The following is an 18,107-nucleotide window of genomic DNA, read 5'->3' as shown; positions in this document are numbered from 1 at the left end:
AAAAGTATTGCTTGTTTTACTTGAATTATCTGATTAACTTGACTTTTCCTTTGCAGATGTAGAAATCTACTTCATTATTTGCTGAGGTTAAACTACTGGATTAATTCCACAATTTAGAGAAAAAATTAAAACAAATTTTTCAGAAAAAAAGGGCTTATTTAGTTTTCAGAGAGATTAGAGTATTTTATTTTGCCCAATCAGAGCCCTTCAGCATAAAGAGACATTCATATACATATATATGAACATTTTCCAGAAACATTAATTTATAATACATTTTTTAAAATACCAGCTTAACGGTATTTATTTACAAAAATATTTCATTACCTACTTTTAAACCTTTTGCTGTGATGACAGTTTGTAAAGTACAGGAATGCAAAATAACTACAAAGTTTAACACATTTTTCTGTGTTTGCAATAGTGCTTTTTTTTTTTTTTAATGAAACAGTACACAGAGATGGGTTTTTTAATCATATTGAAAATGCATATTCCAGCAATCACCTTTGAGATAGTTACTGGACTGAGCAAGATTTAAAAAAAAAAAAATAAGTGCAGCAACTGAAAACTATCTGCATGTACATTTCAAGGTGGACACAAGCTCGAGCTCTATATCAAGCATGCTTGCCCCTGAAGTGGACAGTGTTAGCAAAACTTAATCTTGCTCTTTTTAACATTGTTTTTGGTGTTGCATTTACAATGAACCAATAGTATAAGTAGAAAGCAAGATGTTTTTCCAGTTCTATCATGTTAAGCAGAGGTCACACCTAAGGATCACAGTACCATTTATTTACAAAAAAAAAAAAAAAAAATTTAAAATTTAAAACATGATTTACCCTTTTTGCATTACTGTCTATTGGTATGTTGAATCTGTTTCCAATTCCTTACATTGTCTTCAGTGGAAGCAAAATTTAAACAACACAAAACACACTGCATAAAAAAAACCCCAAAACTCCCAAATAAATAGGATTCCATTGTCATTAGCCTATATCCATTTTAAATGCCCAAGCCAAACAACCTACAATAAATTAACACTGATTTATTTACATCACATACACTATAAAATTTTAATTTAACCTATAAGCCTCATTGTGAAATACTGGCAAAACTGACATTCATGATTTTTCTGATGTAAAGAGTGCAATAAAAAGCGCAATTACACATAGTCCTGGACTACTGCACTCCATTTGTAAATGAGTGTGTCTAGTAATTTAAGACTGTATTAGAAACTGAAGAGAGCAATGTTATAAGCTTGACAACTGGGAAGTTATTCAGCTGAGAAAGGTAAGCAAAAGTTTTCCCTTTAATTTTGTTGTTGTTACCACTATTTTCTGTCCACAGAACCTTTAAAACTTCTGTGGTATAGTAAGATCATTAATATTCACAGGAAAAACAATTCCCATAGCACTTTACAAGAAATTGATCAGTGATGAAAAGTATAATTAAAAAAAACTGTGAACAGTATCTTCACATTCATTTTCAAATGAAAAAAAATAACTTATGGGCATAAATTTCAACTCAAGAAAACAAACACCCTGAAAGGGAAAAGAACAAAAAGAAGACACTTAAAGATAGAGAAATGCTCTTTTTCAAAGTAAATACAGATTAAAAAGTCTAGGAATATTGATCAAGTATCAAACTGATAAGGAACAAATTCTATAAACTACAAAATAAAAACCTTCATTGACAAAAATACATAAACTCTGTTTTCATTTTTGGAAATTTATTTTTAAAAAAGGTAGAAGAAAATATCTGAAAACTATTTTAAATATATATATATATATATATATTTTAAAACAATAGTTAAGGTAGGCATCCAACAGCAAGCTGCAGGTATTGAGAAAGACCTTGTAATTATTGTTGTGGGCATTTTCCCCAAAATAAAATTAATATTTGAAAATGCTCAATAGAGGGTTTCTTTTAACCATAGGAATGGTATCTTTCCTGTCATGTGTGAAGACTTTTGAATGATGTATGCTTCTTTAAAATTAATTGTATCTCGATATGAGATACCAGTATTTCTTATTATAAGCGTAAAACATAACTTTTTGTATGGATAATATACATACTTTTTAAGTACTTCGACTTAAACTTAACAAGTTCACCATTTTTAAAATTAAAGAATACATTTATAAAAATTCCATTTTAAAACTAAAAGTATATTCTCTAGCAGTATGTATAAATATAACATGTTACTGTATGATCTTAAAACAAATCTGAAAGTGTTGCAATAATTTAAGACCTAGAACACTGAAACAAACAGCATATGATTTTACTATTTTTTATCCTTGAAAACTATATAAAACCCTATTGAAGGTTTTAAAACTATGATCAGTTTAATTGTTTAAACTAGCAGCATATTCATGATTTTGGTATGTTTTATACATATGTGTCACTTGATTTGAATGGAGAAATGTGAATTCAATGACAATAAAAAGTCTTCTTTACCTAAAAAAGTGCAGAAAAAATTCAAGTTTAAAGTTCAGTGCTCTTTATTTTGCAAAAACAAACAAAATCCCAAAAGTTAAAATGTAAAATAAATCTCTGCCACACAAAATTTACCTTTGGATATAGCTTTTCTAATGTCACGTGAGAAAACGCCTTAAGCAAAACATATATGGAATATAGAACTCAGGGTGAAACTTTGAAGTCCATGGTGTCTTTCGCCTATTTTTCCTTTCCTCAGTTGTTTTCCCACCACTCCTGTAATCAAAAACTATGTAACACTTTCAGACTTGTTTAAAACATATATCTACACAAAATAACTTCAGAGAAACCTACAATTAAAAAGTTCTAAGGAAAAGAGATATGTCTTTCTTTAAAGTTCTGTACTTAAATTGTCATCTACTACACATAATAACAGACCATTAGCAGCATTTTTTCACATCCATTAGAAAATCAAATTAAGAAGTTAGCAATAGCTCAGTTATATCTATAACCATTTTTGGAAACAGTACAATTGAAATGCAAACCAAGGGAATTAAGATGATGCAAAACTTCAAATGATGTAATATACAGAAGTTATCAGAAAGTTTCAAATAATCTTCTAAAGCAAATACATATGGATTTTGGTTTGAAAAGTGAAATGAACCAGATATGTGGTACATATATGGAAACCACTTCCTATTGACAGACTGCTAGTCAATGAATACTTCAATGATTTTAGAGTCAAGGACAAAGGCAACAAAAAATAATGTTTGAAGATATGGAGGAAGCACATAAAAATCTTTCATTTTTCTAATATTTTCTATTTTGACTTTTTTTTTTTGGTTTGTTTTCCTGAAATCTTGGCTTGCTGGTGACTATAACTTTTTGTGTTAGAAAAAAAATAGAGATGTTACCTCTCAAATTACAATAAATTCCCTGGGTTAGTTATTACTGCAGACTGTCTCTTATCTACAGACTGAATCAAGTATAACTCTGAGAAGCTTATTTCCTATTTTCAAAAATACTTCAAGCTTTCTAATCCTACGTGAGTTTCTAGTTTGCTGTGCATAATTTGTAGATTAATTTAAAAATGAAATAAAATAACTTGAAATATTGATTCAAGGTTTTCTTATAAAATCCACCTCAGGTAAATGTATTTACTTCTCTATTTGAAAATAATTACAAGATTGGTTCATTTTATATACAACAGGAAAAATGACAGTTGATATAAAAATTAAGTTGATATACAATTAACACAAAACAACATAGCAAATCAAATAATTGGAGCTAATATGCCCTTACACATGAATGGGGAACCAACCGTTCATGTATATTACTTTACTTAGTGCTTCTCAACTTCAAATCCATTAACTACTGATTTTACTGATGACACGAAACTGTACCTTTAAAAAATGGCCTTTGAAAACTTCCTGTGACATATCATGGAACAGTGGGTTTATTAGATAATATATGATACAAATTAAGCAATTTGTAAACTGCTACATGTTCATTATAAAGCTGGCATTAACTAAACAGAAATGTTACTCATCGGTCTTCCTACAAATTCAAAAACTTTTGAAAATGACTGTATTTTAAAAATATTTCTTTTGGCTTGATCAATCATCTCTATCACATATATTCAATCTCTCCCTAATGACAAAGTAAATTTTAATGTAAACTTTCATATCCCGTAGTGCACGTCATAAAATGTAAACATAAGAGCTTTATCAATGAAAACAGTAAAGAGGAAAAACACAAAACAGACTTGTGAAATTAACATGTTCTATATAAACCTTTAATGATTGTATGGAATAGAAAAACAACCATCATGTTTGCTATCAATTTGTGCTCTGATTATTTCTTAATGACAAAAGAAAATGGTTTTAAACTATTTTTTTTGTAGAAGAAAATATTTTAAATTTCATTAAGTATAATGCTTATAGATTATTCATCCTTTGTCGCTTTCAGAACGATCGGTAATAATCTCGGATGAGCCTGCAGAATGAGCTCACCTACTTCCGGGTCTATCCCATTATCTCTCTTCTGTCTGTGTGTGCTGTTTTAGTACCAGTCACTTACTGTCCACTGATGGTCTCATGTGCTTTATACTCCAGTACAGAAATAATTTAGTTACCAAAATGCACGTATTTTCCTTTTCGGTTTTTCAAAACCTTGAAAGGACACGTACAGATTTATAGTATATTTCTACAGAAAATACTTTGTAGGTCAGACTAGACTCTTAGATAATTATTGACAATGGATGCTTTTGAGTTTTTCCATGCGACGGCATGTGCACTAAGAGTTAATTGCCTCATCACCTGAGTGTACTGGAACTGTTAGCAAATGAAGGGCGCTTTTTTTTATTTTTAAAGGGAGCTGAACATTTTACTGAAATAATGAAACATTTTTTAAAGCAATTTTAATCAAACAATGCAAAGGTACATTGGGTTAAACATTTTATAAAAATTCAAGCAAAATTAAAAACTTAGCTGATTTCAACATCTCCACAAATTTAACCAGTAAGTATTTTGGTCAAATCCACCTTTAGCTGAATTAATGAGCACAATGACAAGAGACATTGAAGTATTCTCCTCAGCACAATGGAGGTTTTTCTCACTTTCCACACTGCACAGTCACTACATGGAAACTCCCAGAATGATGAGCAGTTCAGTCATGCTCTACACTTTTCTTTTCAATGAAAAGTGATGTATCGCCTTGTTTTGCTTTTGACAAAATATGGACTAAACACAAGTATACAATAACAAGAATCCAAGGGTAGCCCATACACAAGTCAACTATGTGTATGTTTTTATTATTTAAAGCCCACCATTCAGCTTATCTGTCTAAAGATATGGTAACAAACAGTTTGTTGTTTTTTTTTTTCACTAATGATACTGATGACCAGTCAGCTGAAGGGAGGGAAAGTCCAAGACAGCAGTTTATACTTCAGTCAATGATACAAACATAACTGTTTCAGCTTCGAGACTTCTGACTTACTGCTTCTCCCTCAAAGAGGTCAAACACTGATGGAAACAGGACAGCACGGAATCTGTTGGCATATGAAAGTTTAATACAGGAATGATCCAGGAATAGTCCCTGCCACGTCTCCTCGAATCCCTCTGTTTCTTCATTTGTAACATGTGACCACCATGCTAATTCCCAGACTGTCAGCTCATAGCTGGCCCGCACCATCTACTCCTCCTTGAGTGTGTGTGAGCACGCCTCAGTTAAAGCCACACGACTGAGGTAAGACAGGGCGTGATTGTGCTAGGAAAGAGCAGTATCCAGTGACAAACATCCCTTTCTTGTTAACTTTCTAAAGTGAAATCAATAACATAAAAAAGGAAAATTCTTTTTCCTTCTGGCTGATGTTGAACTTTAGCTGGGTTTCTGGTTATCAGAACTGGTACCACTTCTTATCTTTGTATTTCAACATCATCTAAAGGGGAGAAAATAAGAAAAAAACATGTTTAAAAAATGTTTAAGAATAACAACAGAATAACAGAATAACAACATTTATAAACTGGTTTCTATAGTTTTCTAAAACATTAAAATTATTCTGAAGCATTCTACAGTTTTTAATATTCAGTATTCATACTGAACGCAAGAAATAAGAACTGTTCTGTTTCAAGGAAAAAAAGACTATAACTATGAAGAACGAGCATAGAAGGTCCTCACATTTCTTAAAAGACATGATATAAGTAAGTTTTAGCTCAGTGCATTCTTTGGTGACATAAGCTAATAACTTAAAAAATAAGTAACTTTCAGTTCTCTTAACTGAATTAAAAATAAAGCTTAAAGAACCTGGAGAAGGCAAGGCCGAGACTAGTACTGCTGCCATCTACAGTTTGCTGAGCCGCTGTCTCTGAGCCATGTATGTTCCCTGCATGGATTCACTTGATCCTCACAACAACTCTATGTGCTGGGCATCGTTAGTCTCCCTGTTTTACAAATGAAGAAACTGAGGCTTAAAGAGGTTAGCCAAGATAACACAGTGGTGAAACTGGGATTTGAACTCATGTAGTCTAATCTAAAAACCCATGATTTAACCAACTCAATGTACTGTCTTTTTTATACTCTCAAATATGGCTGAGGAACATTTGGTAGAAGGGAAAAGCTAACAGCTAGGGATTGAGCTCTTGGCTAAATATTTAGACTGTAGATACATTCTGAGGCTGACTGAAATGTTACATGCCTTAGAGATCATAGTCAGGTTCATTGTTATGTGAACATAAGTCTTGACTTAGATTTGAAGGCATGGTGGGCTGCCGTCTATGGGGTCGCACAGAGTTGGACATGACTGAAGTGACTTAGCAGCAGCAGCAGCCTTTTTCTGAGATGTGTGGCCCTCATACAAGGACTCACAAAAATCTCTTTGAAAACCTGGAAAAATCTCTTAGCTCAAGTTACCTCTTTCATACATGCTAGCTGTCAACATTATTGAGCAAGCAAGAGATGGCTTTTGACCTAAAGTTTAAAGAAGAGCTATTACTGACAGACTGGGTACTCAAATGTAAAAACAACCTTAATACGGTGTCTTCAGGTAATAAAAGCAAAATGTCTTTGAGGGCTAGGCTAGGAACTAAATGTGAGAAGTAGCCCAGTATGAAGTATCAGGGAGTGGCAGACCTGTCAAAATGAGAAACATGTACTCCATTCCACCTGCTGCTGTTGCTAAGTCACCTCAGTCGTGTCCTACTCTGTGCGACCCCAGAGACTGCAGCCCACCAGGCTCCCCTGTCCCTAGGATTCTCCAGGCAAGAGTACTGGAGTGGGTTGCCAGTTCCTTCTCCAATGCATGAAAGTGAAAGTGAAGTCGCTCAGTCGTGCCGGACTCTTAGCGACCCCATGGATTGCAGCCTACCAGGCTCCTCTGCCCATGAGATTTTCCAGGCAAGAGTACTGGAGTGGGTTGCCATTGCCTTCTCTGCCATTCCACCTAACAGACTTCAGTTTTTCAAGGGTGTTACTCTGGCTAACAAAGTGTATTTGTAGGAGGGCCAATTAGGGCTCCCTTACTTCATAGTCTCTGTTTCTAACCTCCATCACAGCTTCCTCGTTCATCAAGATGAATTCACTGCAAAAATGCACATTACTCCTCTGCATGAATTGGTCTACAGACACATTTAGTATCATTTCCCTGGATTAAATCTACCTAAAGAATCAAGAGATAAATTATTTTCTTTTCTAGCAGAAGTTAGTAGTACAATCTGAGGAATTTAGGAAAATTAACTTTGTTTTTATTGATTTTGTTTAAAAAAAAAGCCTGAAGGGGGAGCAGGTTCCTTCAAAATTAATGAACTTCAGTTGAGAGATCAAAGGCTACTTAGAGTCTTGTAATGGTTCCCTCTAGTGGCAAAATTTAGGAATCTGCAACCATACTGAGGATATGAGAAGAAAATTTGTGTGTCAAAATACAACAGATATAAAAATACAATAATTTTCATACTTGCTTTATCTAGGCTTTTTGCCTTAGGTATCTGTTTGACAGACATACCTCGTGAGCATGTTTAGAGAATGAGTCTGCACTGGATAACATAGCTGCAGTTCTTTCTTCCAGGTCGCTAAGTTTCTGCCCTCTCTCGTCCAGTGCCAGCCGGGCTCGTGCGAGTTCACCAACAACACCAGATGCCGCTCCTTTCACGCCTTCAATGCCACCAGGGCCAGGGATGTGCTGAGCAAGGCTCCTTGAAGCCTTTCCTGAGGACGATTCTCCAACTGAATGATTTGACACATGAAAGAGTAACCCAGAAAATGAAAACTTTAATTAATGTAAAATTCTATCTTCTGACAGCATTAAAACACACTTGACTGACAATATAATTGAAGTATTTTTATATATTACTTTGTAATTATTATGTATTTTATTATGATTGTTTTAGCAATTAACTTTTAGATACTTTTCAAGTATATAGAAATACAACATATATTAATAAATATTTCATTCTAGTTCATATAGTAGAACTTGAGCAAAAAAGTGACAATTATTTGTTGGAATGGATGATGGGTACACTGATACCACTTTAATAACAGTAAAAAAATCACTCTTAAGTGTCCAAAAATTAAAGATATTTAAATTCAAAGACACAGATTTAAATATACGTATTTGTTTTATTCACTCTGTACTTTCCTCACACTTGAAATACTATGCTTCGGCTTAGAAGAAAAATGTAGAATTTATTCAGTATTTCTTTTCAGTCTCCAAAAGTTGTATGTAACCACATTCCTTTCTTTCTATCCATTTATCTTGTTGCTTACCAAATAGATCACGTTTGTCTTCAACAGATCTCAGGAATTTATTGCTTCCTTTTTCTTTGCAACCTAGACCCTCATGACCTAACAACCTAATGCCTGCAAGTCTTCAAAATTCTGTTAAAAACTGATGTCAGATTCCCTCTTACTTTAGTATACATTCTTTCTTTAGAAATGTAATTCATACCATAAAATTTACTCCTAAACAATTCAGTAACTTGAAGTTTATTCAGAAGGCTGTACAACTACTAATTCTCAAGCATTTTTATCACTCAAAAACAAAACACCCAAACAACTACATGATTATTAGCAGTGACTTTCCATTTCCTCGTCGTCTCAGTCCTTGGCAATCAATAATCCCCTCTGTCTCCATAAATTTTCCTATTTTGAACATTTCATACAAATGATTCACACACTTCTTTCACTTAATGTCAAGATTCAATCATATGGTAGCATGTGGCAGTACTTCATCCTTTTTAATAATCGAGTAATATTCTATTGTATGGATATGGATATATAATATTTTGTTTATCTATTCATCAGTTGATGGGCATTTGAGTTGTTGCCACTTTTTGGCTGTTATGAATAGTGCTGCTATGAACATCTGTACGTTTTTGTGTGAACACATGTTTTCAATTCTCTTGGGTGTACACTTAGTCATGGAATTGTTGGGTCACGTAACTTCATGTTTAACTTCTTGAGAAATTGCTGGAGTTTTCCAAAGAGGTTACACTATTTTATATTTCCACCAGCAACTTGTAAGGGTTCCAATTTCTCCATATTCTTGAGAAGATCATCTTTTTGAATACAGCCATCCTGGTAAATGTGAAGTGGTATTTCATGGTGGTTTTCATTTGCATTTCTCTAACGACAAAAGATATTGAGCATCTTTGCACGTGTTTATTGGCAATTTGTATGTTTTCTTTGGAGAAAAGTCTATTCAAACCCTTTGCCCATTTAAAATTGGACTATTTGGCTTTTTATTGTTGAGTAAGAATAAAAAAATTTTAAGAATTTTTTTTAACACTCTGGCTATTAGACTCAATAGATATCATTATGTTTTCTTACTTCTAATTTTAGAACTCAATTTATTGTTTTCTTTGGTTGGTTTTGATTTAGGTGTCATATCTGAGAAACCATTGTGTAATCTAAGGTTGCAAAGATTTACACTTAGGTTTTCTTCTAAGAGTTTTATAGTTTTAGCTCTTACATTGAGGTCTTTGATCCATTTTGAGTTATTAATTTTTGTGTACGGTATGAGTTGGATTCTCTTGCATGTGGATATCCACTGTCCCAACACCATCTGTTAAAAGACCACTCTCTCACCACTGGAGTTTCTTGGCGTCCATGTAGAAAATCACCTGACCACACATGTATGGGCTTGTTTCTGGACATTCAATTCTTTTCCATTGGTCTATGTATCCATTCTAATGCCTGTACCACACTATCTTGATCGATCCCCGATTTGTAACAACACTGGAAATCAAAATGTGACTCAGATCTTTTTTCTTTACAAAAAAAAGTGTGTGTGTGTGTGTGTGGCTATTTTGAATCCTTTCCATTTCCATATGAATCTTAGAAGCAGCTTATTTCTTTCTTCAAAAAACCGGCTTGGACTTTGACAGGGATTGTGTTGAATATATCGATCAATATGGGGAGTACTGCCGTCTCAGCAACATTAAATTTTCCAATCCATGAACGCAGATATTAATCCATTTATGTCTTAATTTCTTTAAATGATGTTTGAATTTTTTAGCATATTTTTTAGTGTATGTTCTAGTATTTCATCTTTTTGATAAAGGAAACTCCTTTCTTAATTTTTGTTTTGTCCATTGCTAGTGTATAGAAATGCAATTGACTCTTTATATGGACCTTGTATCCTAAAATCTTGTTGAACATGTTTATTGCCTAGAATGTGTTTTATTTTTTAATTAAAATTTTATTTTGGCTGCACAGTGCAGCTTGCAGGATCTTATTCCCCAAGCAGGGATTGAGCCCCGGGCCACAGCAGTGGAAGTGCTGAGTCCTAACCACCAGTAGTGAACCACTGTGTGTGTGGTTTCCTGAAGATTTTCTACAGGCAGGGCTGTCATCTGCAAAGAGAGACAGTTTCATTCCTTCCATTCCAACTGCATGCCAGCTATAGTCTTTTTGCCTAATTGCCCTGGTTAAAGACTCTAGTACAGTGTTAAACAGAAAAGGAGAGAACTTTTGAATTCCCAAATAAAATTTAGAGTAAGTTACAAAGTTTGGGGCAGCGAGTTGATAAGGGCTTCATTAAATGTTTATTTGTGTATATGCTCACATCAGTTTTACTCTTAAGCTATGGCTTAAGTCCTTAAGCTTGGTCCTTGGGGTCCTTTCAAAGAGGAAGCGTTATTTATCAGGGTTGCCACCTTAGCCAATTCTGGGAGCCTACCTGGCTGGTCTTAACACAGTTCAGAACTGCAGCTTGCTGCTTTAGATTAGCGAAGTACTCCAGGGCAAAAGTGGCCTCAGGCTGCAATACTTACCACCTTTCCCCATGTGTATTTTCTTCATTATGTCGTTAGCTCATTGATGTTTATAAAAATTGAATTTTGTACAGCTTTATCAATTAATTTTGGTAAGAATGTTATTCTAAATAATCAGTCCCCCATGACTTGAAGAGCAGTCATTTTTTAAATGAATTACAACTGACCAATCCTCATTACCCAGATGACTGACCAATCATTAGGATAAATTTTTAAAATGAAACTGTACTACACTCTTACTTGCTAATATTTAGTCTCACAGTTTTTCTAGTAAACTAAACAGAAAAGGAAAATTTTAGAATATTCTAGTAAAAAACAAAGAATAAAAGAAAATAAAAATTCAAGAATAGCTAATAGCTCCTATTTGAAAGAAAGGTGAAACATTCATCAATTTACTAGTTCATTCAAGGACCAGTTTCCAATTTGTGCCAATTCTATGGAAGATAGTACATGAACTAGACTTTACATTTTAAATAAGCTTCTAAGTGCAATGAGAGTAGTTCCGGAGGTTTTGTAAGATAAAATAAATGTTTATGTAAAAACTTTTTCGAAGTTAAGGTTATCAACTAAAGTCTATTACAGAATTAAAATAATAATAAAGATCATATTTAACGAAAGTTAGAAAATATTTTCAAATTACTCACTTAAAGTTTATTCCTTTTTAGCCTGAAGCCATGCTGATTTTGATTTGCTGAGTAAACTATTCCCCTGATTTGAGTTAGAATATGGCAGAAAACAATTTTATGCATTTTGCTAAAAGATGGATCCATCAATTGTCGTGACAGAGAGGAAAAAGGTGAACATAAATTTATACACGTAATAAAAATTTACATGGCTTGAATGTTTGTTTTATAGATATATTATCCAAATTAAATAAATCAACTTACATAGTTCTTCTCTATCAAGAGATTGTGCACCACCTCCAAACAAGCCTTTAAAGAATCCCCTGTTTGGTGCTTCAGGTGTTTCTACAGGAGTGAAGAGTTCACCCAACATTTCCTTTAAAATCAAAACAGATTGTAATTGTTAAAGTTTCAGGGACACTAAACTATAATCACAAAACCAGCCCTGTAAACTCTTTAACTAAAACTTATAACATCAGCTGTTGAGGTTCACAATTAATGAGCACATTTCAAATGATCAGATCTAGAACAGTCTGATTTGGTCAAACAGTAAATTAAGATTAATTTGATTAAGAGTAACTTGTTGTTTGCTACTTTGGCTAGATTACTTTCTTCACATTTTAAACAAAGATGATTTAAGCTTAAACTGTAAGGAGATTCCAATATTTATGATAAAATATTCATATAACTATAACTTATTATCAAGAATTGGTAACTGTATTAATAACTAGGTCTTCTTACATTAGAAATAAGAAAATATATTAGCAAATGGAAGTCTAGTGTAATGATAGCTGAGTCAGAAAATCAGTAATTTAGAAAGACACATCTTTTTTCATAAACATATGCTGGGAACAGAATTATGCCAACATACACCTGGAATTCCAGAAATCTGGCTGAGAGGTGGAAAGGCTTCTTTCTATACTGTCAGATTTTCCTGAAATTTTTGTCAATATTCTTCAGAGCACAGAAACGGTAAAGGTAAGTCAGCAGACAAGAAAAACTGCTGCCATTTTACTGACTTTGTAGATGAGACATAAAGAGAGAAGAGAAGTTTCTATAAAAGAAGGATGGTAGCAATATTATTTACAAGGCAACTCTGGGAACCTTTAAAAGCAAAATAAAAGTATAGTGAGGCTTGGGACTGCATTTCTGCCCAGTAAAGAGAAGTAGCTATGATGGAAATGACAAGTACACGATTGGTTCCAGGTAGTTCTGTCTGATATTACATTATAGTTGGAGCTAAAAATATGTACTTTTTAGAGTTTCTTTCTTAGGGCTGGGCTAAGCAAGTTAATAAAGGATGTCCCAAGATTTTACTTTTAGACATATCCATATTTCTTTTTTTCATTTTTTGGTTGCACCTTTTGTTTTGTGGGATTTTAATTCCCTGACCAGAGATTGAGGCCAGGCCCTCAGCTATAATGAGAGCATGGAGTCTTAACCACTGACTGCCAGGGAATTCACAGGTACACCCGTATTAATGTTGTCTCCCCAACCAGATTATAAATGAAAGGAGATAATGTTAACAATATACAACACAGAGTTTCATTTATAAGGCTGAAGTGGATTGAAGGCTTTACATTTAAATTTTCTTTCCTCTTGATTTCTATAAAGTGGAGTAAAACTAGAATGAAAAACTCCCTAAAGTCAATCAATCAAACCTGTTAAAATCCACCATAGAATATACTAATACCTATTATTTAATTCAAATTTACATTTGCCTGTATAACAAAGGTGATTTTAGACATATTTCCAATCTTTTTTATACAATACTCTACAGATTATAATTTAAACTGCATTTATTAAGTCGATACAACAAACTGCAAACAGCTACCATTTGAGTGTCTTTTATGCTAAATCAATAATAAGAGATATATAGACATATATAGAGCAACCCACTCCAGTATTCTTGCCTGGAGAATCCCAGGGACGGGGGAGCCTGGTGGGCTGCCGTCTATGGGGTCACACAGAGTCGGACACGACTAAAGCGACTTAGCAGCAGCAGCAGCAGCACAGAGTCACAGCATAGAGTAATACGACAGATATAGAGTCACAGCATAAAAATACACTCTTTCAAATTTACCTCACTTTAGAACAGTGGTTTACTCTTCTTACTTAGTATTTAATGATCATGTAATTTTGTAAGTATAAAGTAGGATATTTAAAATGCAGAGATTATAGTTATAAATTAAGAGTCACTATAGTGTACTGGGATGAGTATAAATTGGAACCACATGGACCTGGGTTTGATTCTCACCTCTGCCTTTTACATGCAGAAGGATCTTAGGCAAGTCAGTCTCTCAGAGAACTGGTTTCCGTAACTTTATAAAGAAGTAATATTAATACTTACCTCTCAGGAATGTTACCAGGATTAAAGATAATGAAGAATATCTTTAATGAGTTAAGGATAACACAAAATGCCAAGATTAGATACTGAGTGATGTATACATTAAATAGAAAAACCTCCTTTCACATGGAGATGAAACAAATTAGAAAATATGAAGTCATTTATCTTTAGATTACCATTGTGAACATATACCTTTAAAGGAAGTTTAAAATTAGGCATTTCTTAAAGAATCTGCACAGTCTGTGATTAGTATTAGGATTTGGAGAGGAATACTGATGTTAAAAAAGTTATGTATTTCAATACCATTGAATAGTATCTTAAATACTTTTCATTTGTATTTAAATAAAAATTTTAATTATGATAAACATATTCTTTAGGATAATTAACTTTAATGACTAATAAACAATGGTGAAATCTAAATAGATTTTTATTATCTGTGATATTTCTCTACATCTAGTAATAGTAATACATCTGAAACAATGTCTGGAACTTTTAAACTACTCTAAAATATGAAGGTACAGAAACAAATATACTTGTCTGATGTTAGACAACTGTATCTCATTTGTGTTAATAAGTGATAAAATACAGGAATCTAATTTCATGAATGAGTCAATGCATACGCTTTATCACTTTTTTCTTAAACTGAACTGTAATATTAGCTGACTTATTTTATTACCTTCAGATATACAACATAGTGATTCAATATTTGTACAGATCACACTCCATTTAAAGTTATCATGAAACTGGGCCTTTCCTGGTGGCCCAGTAGCTAAGACTGTACTCCCAGTGCTGGGGGCCTGGGTTTGATTCCTGGTCAGGGAACTAGATCCCACATGCTGCAGTTAAAGAGCCTGCATACTACAACGAAGACAGAACTAAGACCTGAAGCAGCCAAACAAATGAATAAAAGTTAAAAAAATAATGATAAAATATTGGCTGTAGTCCCCATGCTGTACAATATATCCTTATAGTTTATTTATTTTATACATAGATGTAATCCATTATCCTTATATTGCTCTTCTTTCCTGCCCTCTACCCGCTGGTAACCCCTAGTTTTCTACATGTGTGAGTCTGTTACTGTTTTATTATAGATATTTATTTTTTAGATTTCACATATAAGTGATAATATACTGTATGCCTTTCTCTGACTTATTTCACTAAGATATTATGGTATATAGGTAACTGGCAAAATTTCATTCTCATTTTGGCTAAGTAGTATTCCATCATATGTATGTATATGTGTGCGTATATCTATCTATCTATCACATTTTCTTTATCCATTCATCTGCTGATGGGACACTTAGGTTCTTCCATATCTTGGCTACTCTAAGAATGGCTATCATCAAAAAGTCCACAAATAACAAATGCTGGTAAGGATGTGGAGGGAGGGAAACTGCTGATGGGAATTTAGCACACAGCTGGTAGGAATGTGAACTGGTGCAGCACTATGGAAAACTGCATGGAAGTTCTCCAAAAAACTAGAACTACCTTACGATCCAGCAATTCCACTCCGGGGTATACAGCTGAAGAAAATGAAAACACCAATATTCACGGCACTGTCTCAACACTAAGTATTACGTCAGGTGCAGATTTTCCTAGATGCCTTTTAAGTTCCCATTTATACCTTGTGTGACTTTTCTTTAATCAGGAATGGATGTTGAATTTTGTCAACTGCTTTTGTTTTTTAAATTTACTAATGTGAATTCCATAGATTGATTTATAAATGTGAAGTCAACTCTACATTCCTGGGATAAATCCTATTTGGTTATGATGAATTATCATGACCAGAATTATCCATCTGATATACTGTTAGGTTCAACTTGCTAAAATTTTGCTTAGAATTTTAACATCTATATTTGTAAAGAATATTGATTTATATGTAATTTTCTTTACTCTAAAATCATTGGTTTTGGTAACATGTTCTATGAACATACCATTAACAAGTTAGGAAACATTTCCCCTCTTTAACTTTTGAGAGATTTAAATAGAACTGGTACCATTTCTTCCTGAAATGTTGATAGAATTCACAAATGAAGCCACTGAGGCCTCAATTGTCTTTGTCCACGGTTTCTAACTTCAATTTCCCTATAGAATTCTCTGGGTTATCTATTTTTTTTCTTGAGTGAACTTTGGTAATATGTGTCTCACACCACATGTGCCCATTTCCTAAGTTTTTTAATTTACTGGCCTAAAGCTGTTCATGGTATTTCCTTATTATCCATTTTAAGTAGCATTTGTAGAATCTACAGAAGTCACTTCTCTCATTCTTGATATACTTCTCTCTTCACAATCAGTCTGGCTTGAGATCAATTTTATTGGTTTCAGAGATCAAGTTTTTACTCATCTCACACGCTAGTAAAGTAATGCTCAAAATTCTCCAAGCCAGGCTTCAGCAATATGTGAATCGTGAACTTCCTGATGTTCAAGCTGGTTTTAGAAAAGGCAAGGGAACCAGAGATCAAATTGCCAACATCCGCTGGATCATGGAAAAAGCAAGAGAGTCCCAGAAAAGCATCTATTTCTGCTTTATTGACTATGCCAAAGCCTTTGACTGTGTGGATCACAATCAACTGTGGAAAATTCTGAAAGAGATGGGAATACCAGACCACCTGACCAGCCTCTTGAGAAACCTATATGCAGGTCAGGAAGCAACAGTTAGAACTGGAAATGGAACAACAGACTGGTTCCAAATAGGAAAAGGAGTACGTCAAGGCTGTATACTGTCACCCTGCTTATTTAACTTCTATGCAGAGTACATCATGAGAAACGCTGGGCTGGAAGAAGCACAGGCTGGAATCAAGATTGCCGGGAGAAATATCAATAACCTCAGATATGCAGATGACACCACCCTTATGGCAGAAAGTGAAGAGGAACTACAAAGCCTCTTGATGAAAGTGAAAGAGGAGAGTGAAAAAGTTGGCTTAAAGCTCAACATTCAGAAAACGAAGATCATGGCATCTGGTCCCATCACTTCATGGGAAATAGATGGGGAAACAGTGGAAACAGTGTCAGACTTTATTTTGGGGGGCTCCAAATTCACTGCAGATGGTGATTGCAGCCATGAAATTAAAAGACACTTACTCCTTGGAAGGAAAGTTATGACCAACCTAGATAGCATATTGAAAAGCAGAGACATTACTTTGCCAACAAAGGTCTGTCTAGTCAAGGCTATGGTTTTTCCAGTGGTCATGTATGGATGTAAGAGTTGGACTGTGAAGAAGGCTGAGCACCGAAGAATTGATTTTTTTTTTTAATAAAAAAAAAAATTTTTTTTAAATTTTATTTTATTTTTAAACTTTACAATATTGTATTAGTTTTGCTAAATATCGAAATGATGCTTTTGAACTTCGGTGTTGGAGAAGACTCTTGAGAGTCCCTTGGACTGCAAGGAGATCCAACCAGTCCATTCTAAAGGAGATCAGTCCTGGGTGTTCTTTGGAAGGAATGATGCTAAAGCTGAAACTCTAGTACTTTGGCCACCTCATGTGAAGAGTCGACTCATTGGAAAAGACTCTGATGCTGGGAGGGATTGGGGGCAGGAGGAGAAAGGGACGACAGAGGATGAGATGGCTGGATGGTATCACCGACTCGATGGACGTGAGTTTGAGTGAACTCTGGGAGTTGGTGATGGACAGGGAGACCTGGCGTGCTGCGATTCATGGGGTCGCAGAGTCGGACATGACTAAGCGACTGAACTGATGTTTTCTGTCTCATTGATTTCCACTTGGATATTTACTATTTTCTTGGGACTTCCTTGGGACGTCTGTCTACAATGAGGGAGACCGGATTCGATCTCTGGGTTGGGAAGATCCCCTGGAGAAGGAAATGGCAATCTACTCCAGTACTATTGCCTGGAAAATCCCATGGACAGAGGAGCTTGGTAGGCTACAGTCCATGGGGTTGCAAAGAGTCAGACATGACTGAGCGACTTCACTTTCACTTTCTTCTGTT

At 34.3% G+C, this 18,107-nt stretch overlaps 1 protein-coding gene across 5 annotated transcripts in view; it reads right to left on the bottom strand.

Annotated features, from left to right (window-relative positions):
- Positions 1-2,468: 2,468 nt before the first annotated feature.
- The window catches only part of STXBP5 (syntaxin binding protein 5), a 157,146-nt gene continuing 141,507 nt past the window's right edge, over positions 2,469-18,107 (bottom strand). For all 5 annotated transcript variants that reach the window (XM_005894662.3, XM_005894663.3, XM_070376830.1 and 2 more), the window contains 3 exons: positions 12,074-12,185; positions 7,919-8,139; positions 2,469-5,860 (listed from right to left, as the gene is read on the bottom strand). In XM_005894662.3, coding sequence (XP_005894724.1) covers positions 5,819-5,860; positions 7,919-8,139; positions 12,074-12,185 — 375 coding nt within the window. In that variant the 3' untranslated portion in view covers positions 2,469-5,818. The remainder of the gene's footprint in view (positions 5,861-7,918; positions 8,140-12,073; positions 12,186-18,107) is intronic.

This window comes from Bos mutus, chromosome 9 (assembly GCF_027580195.1).
Source record: "Bos mutus isolate GX-2022 chromosome 9, NWIPB_WYAK_1.1, whole genome shotgun sequence".
NCBI classification, from domain to species: Eukaryota; Metazoa; Chordata; class Mammalia; order Artiodactyla; family Bovidae; genus Bos; species Bos mutus.
The sequence above is the reverse complement of the archived record's forward strand: the minus strand, read 5'-3'. Positions and strand labels throughout refer to the sequence as shown.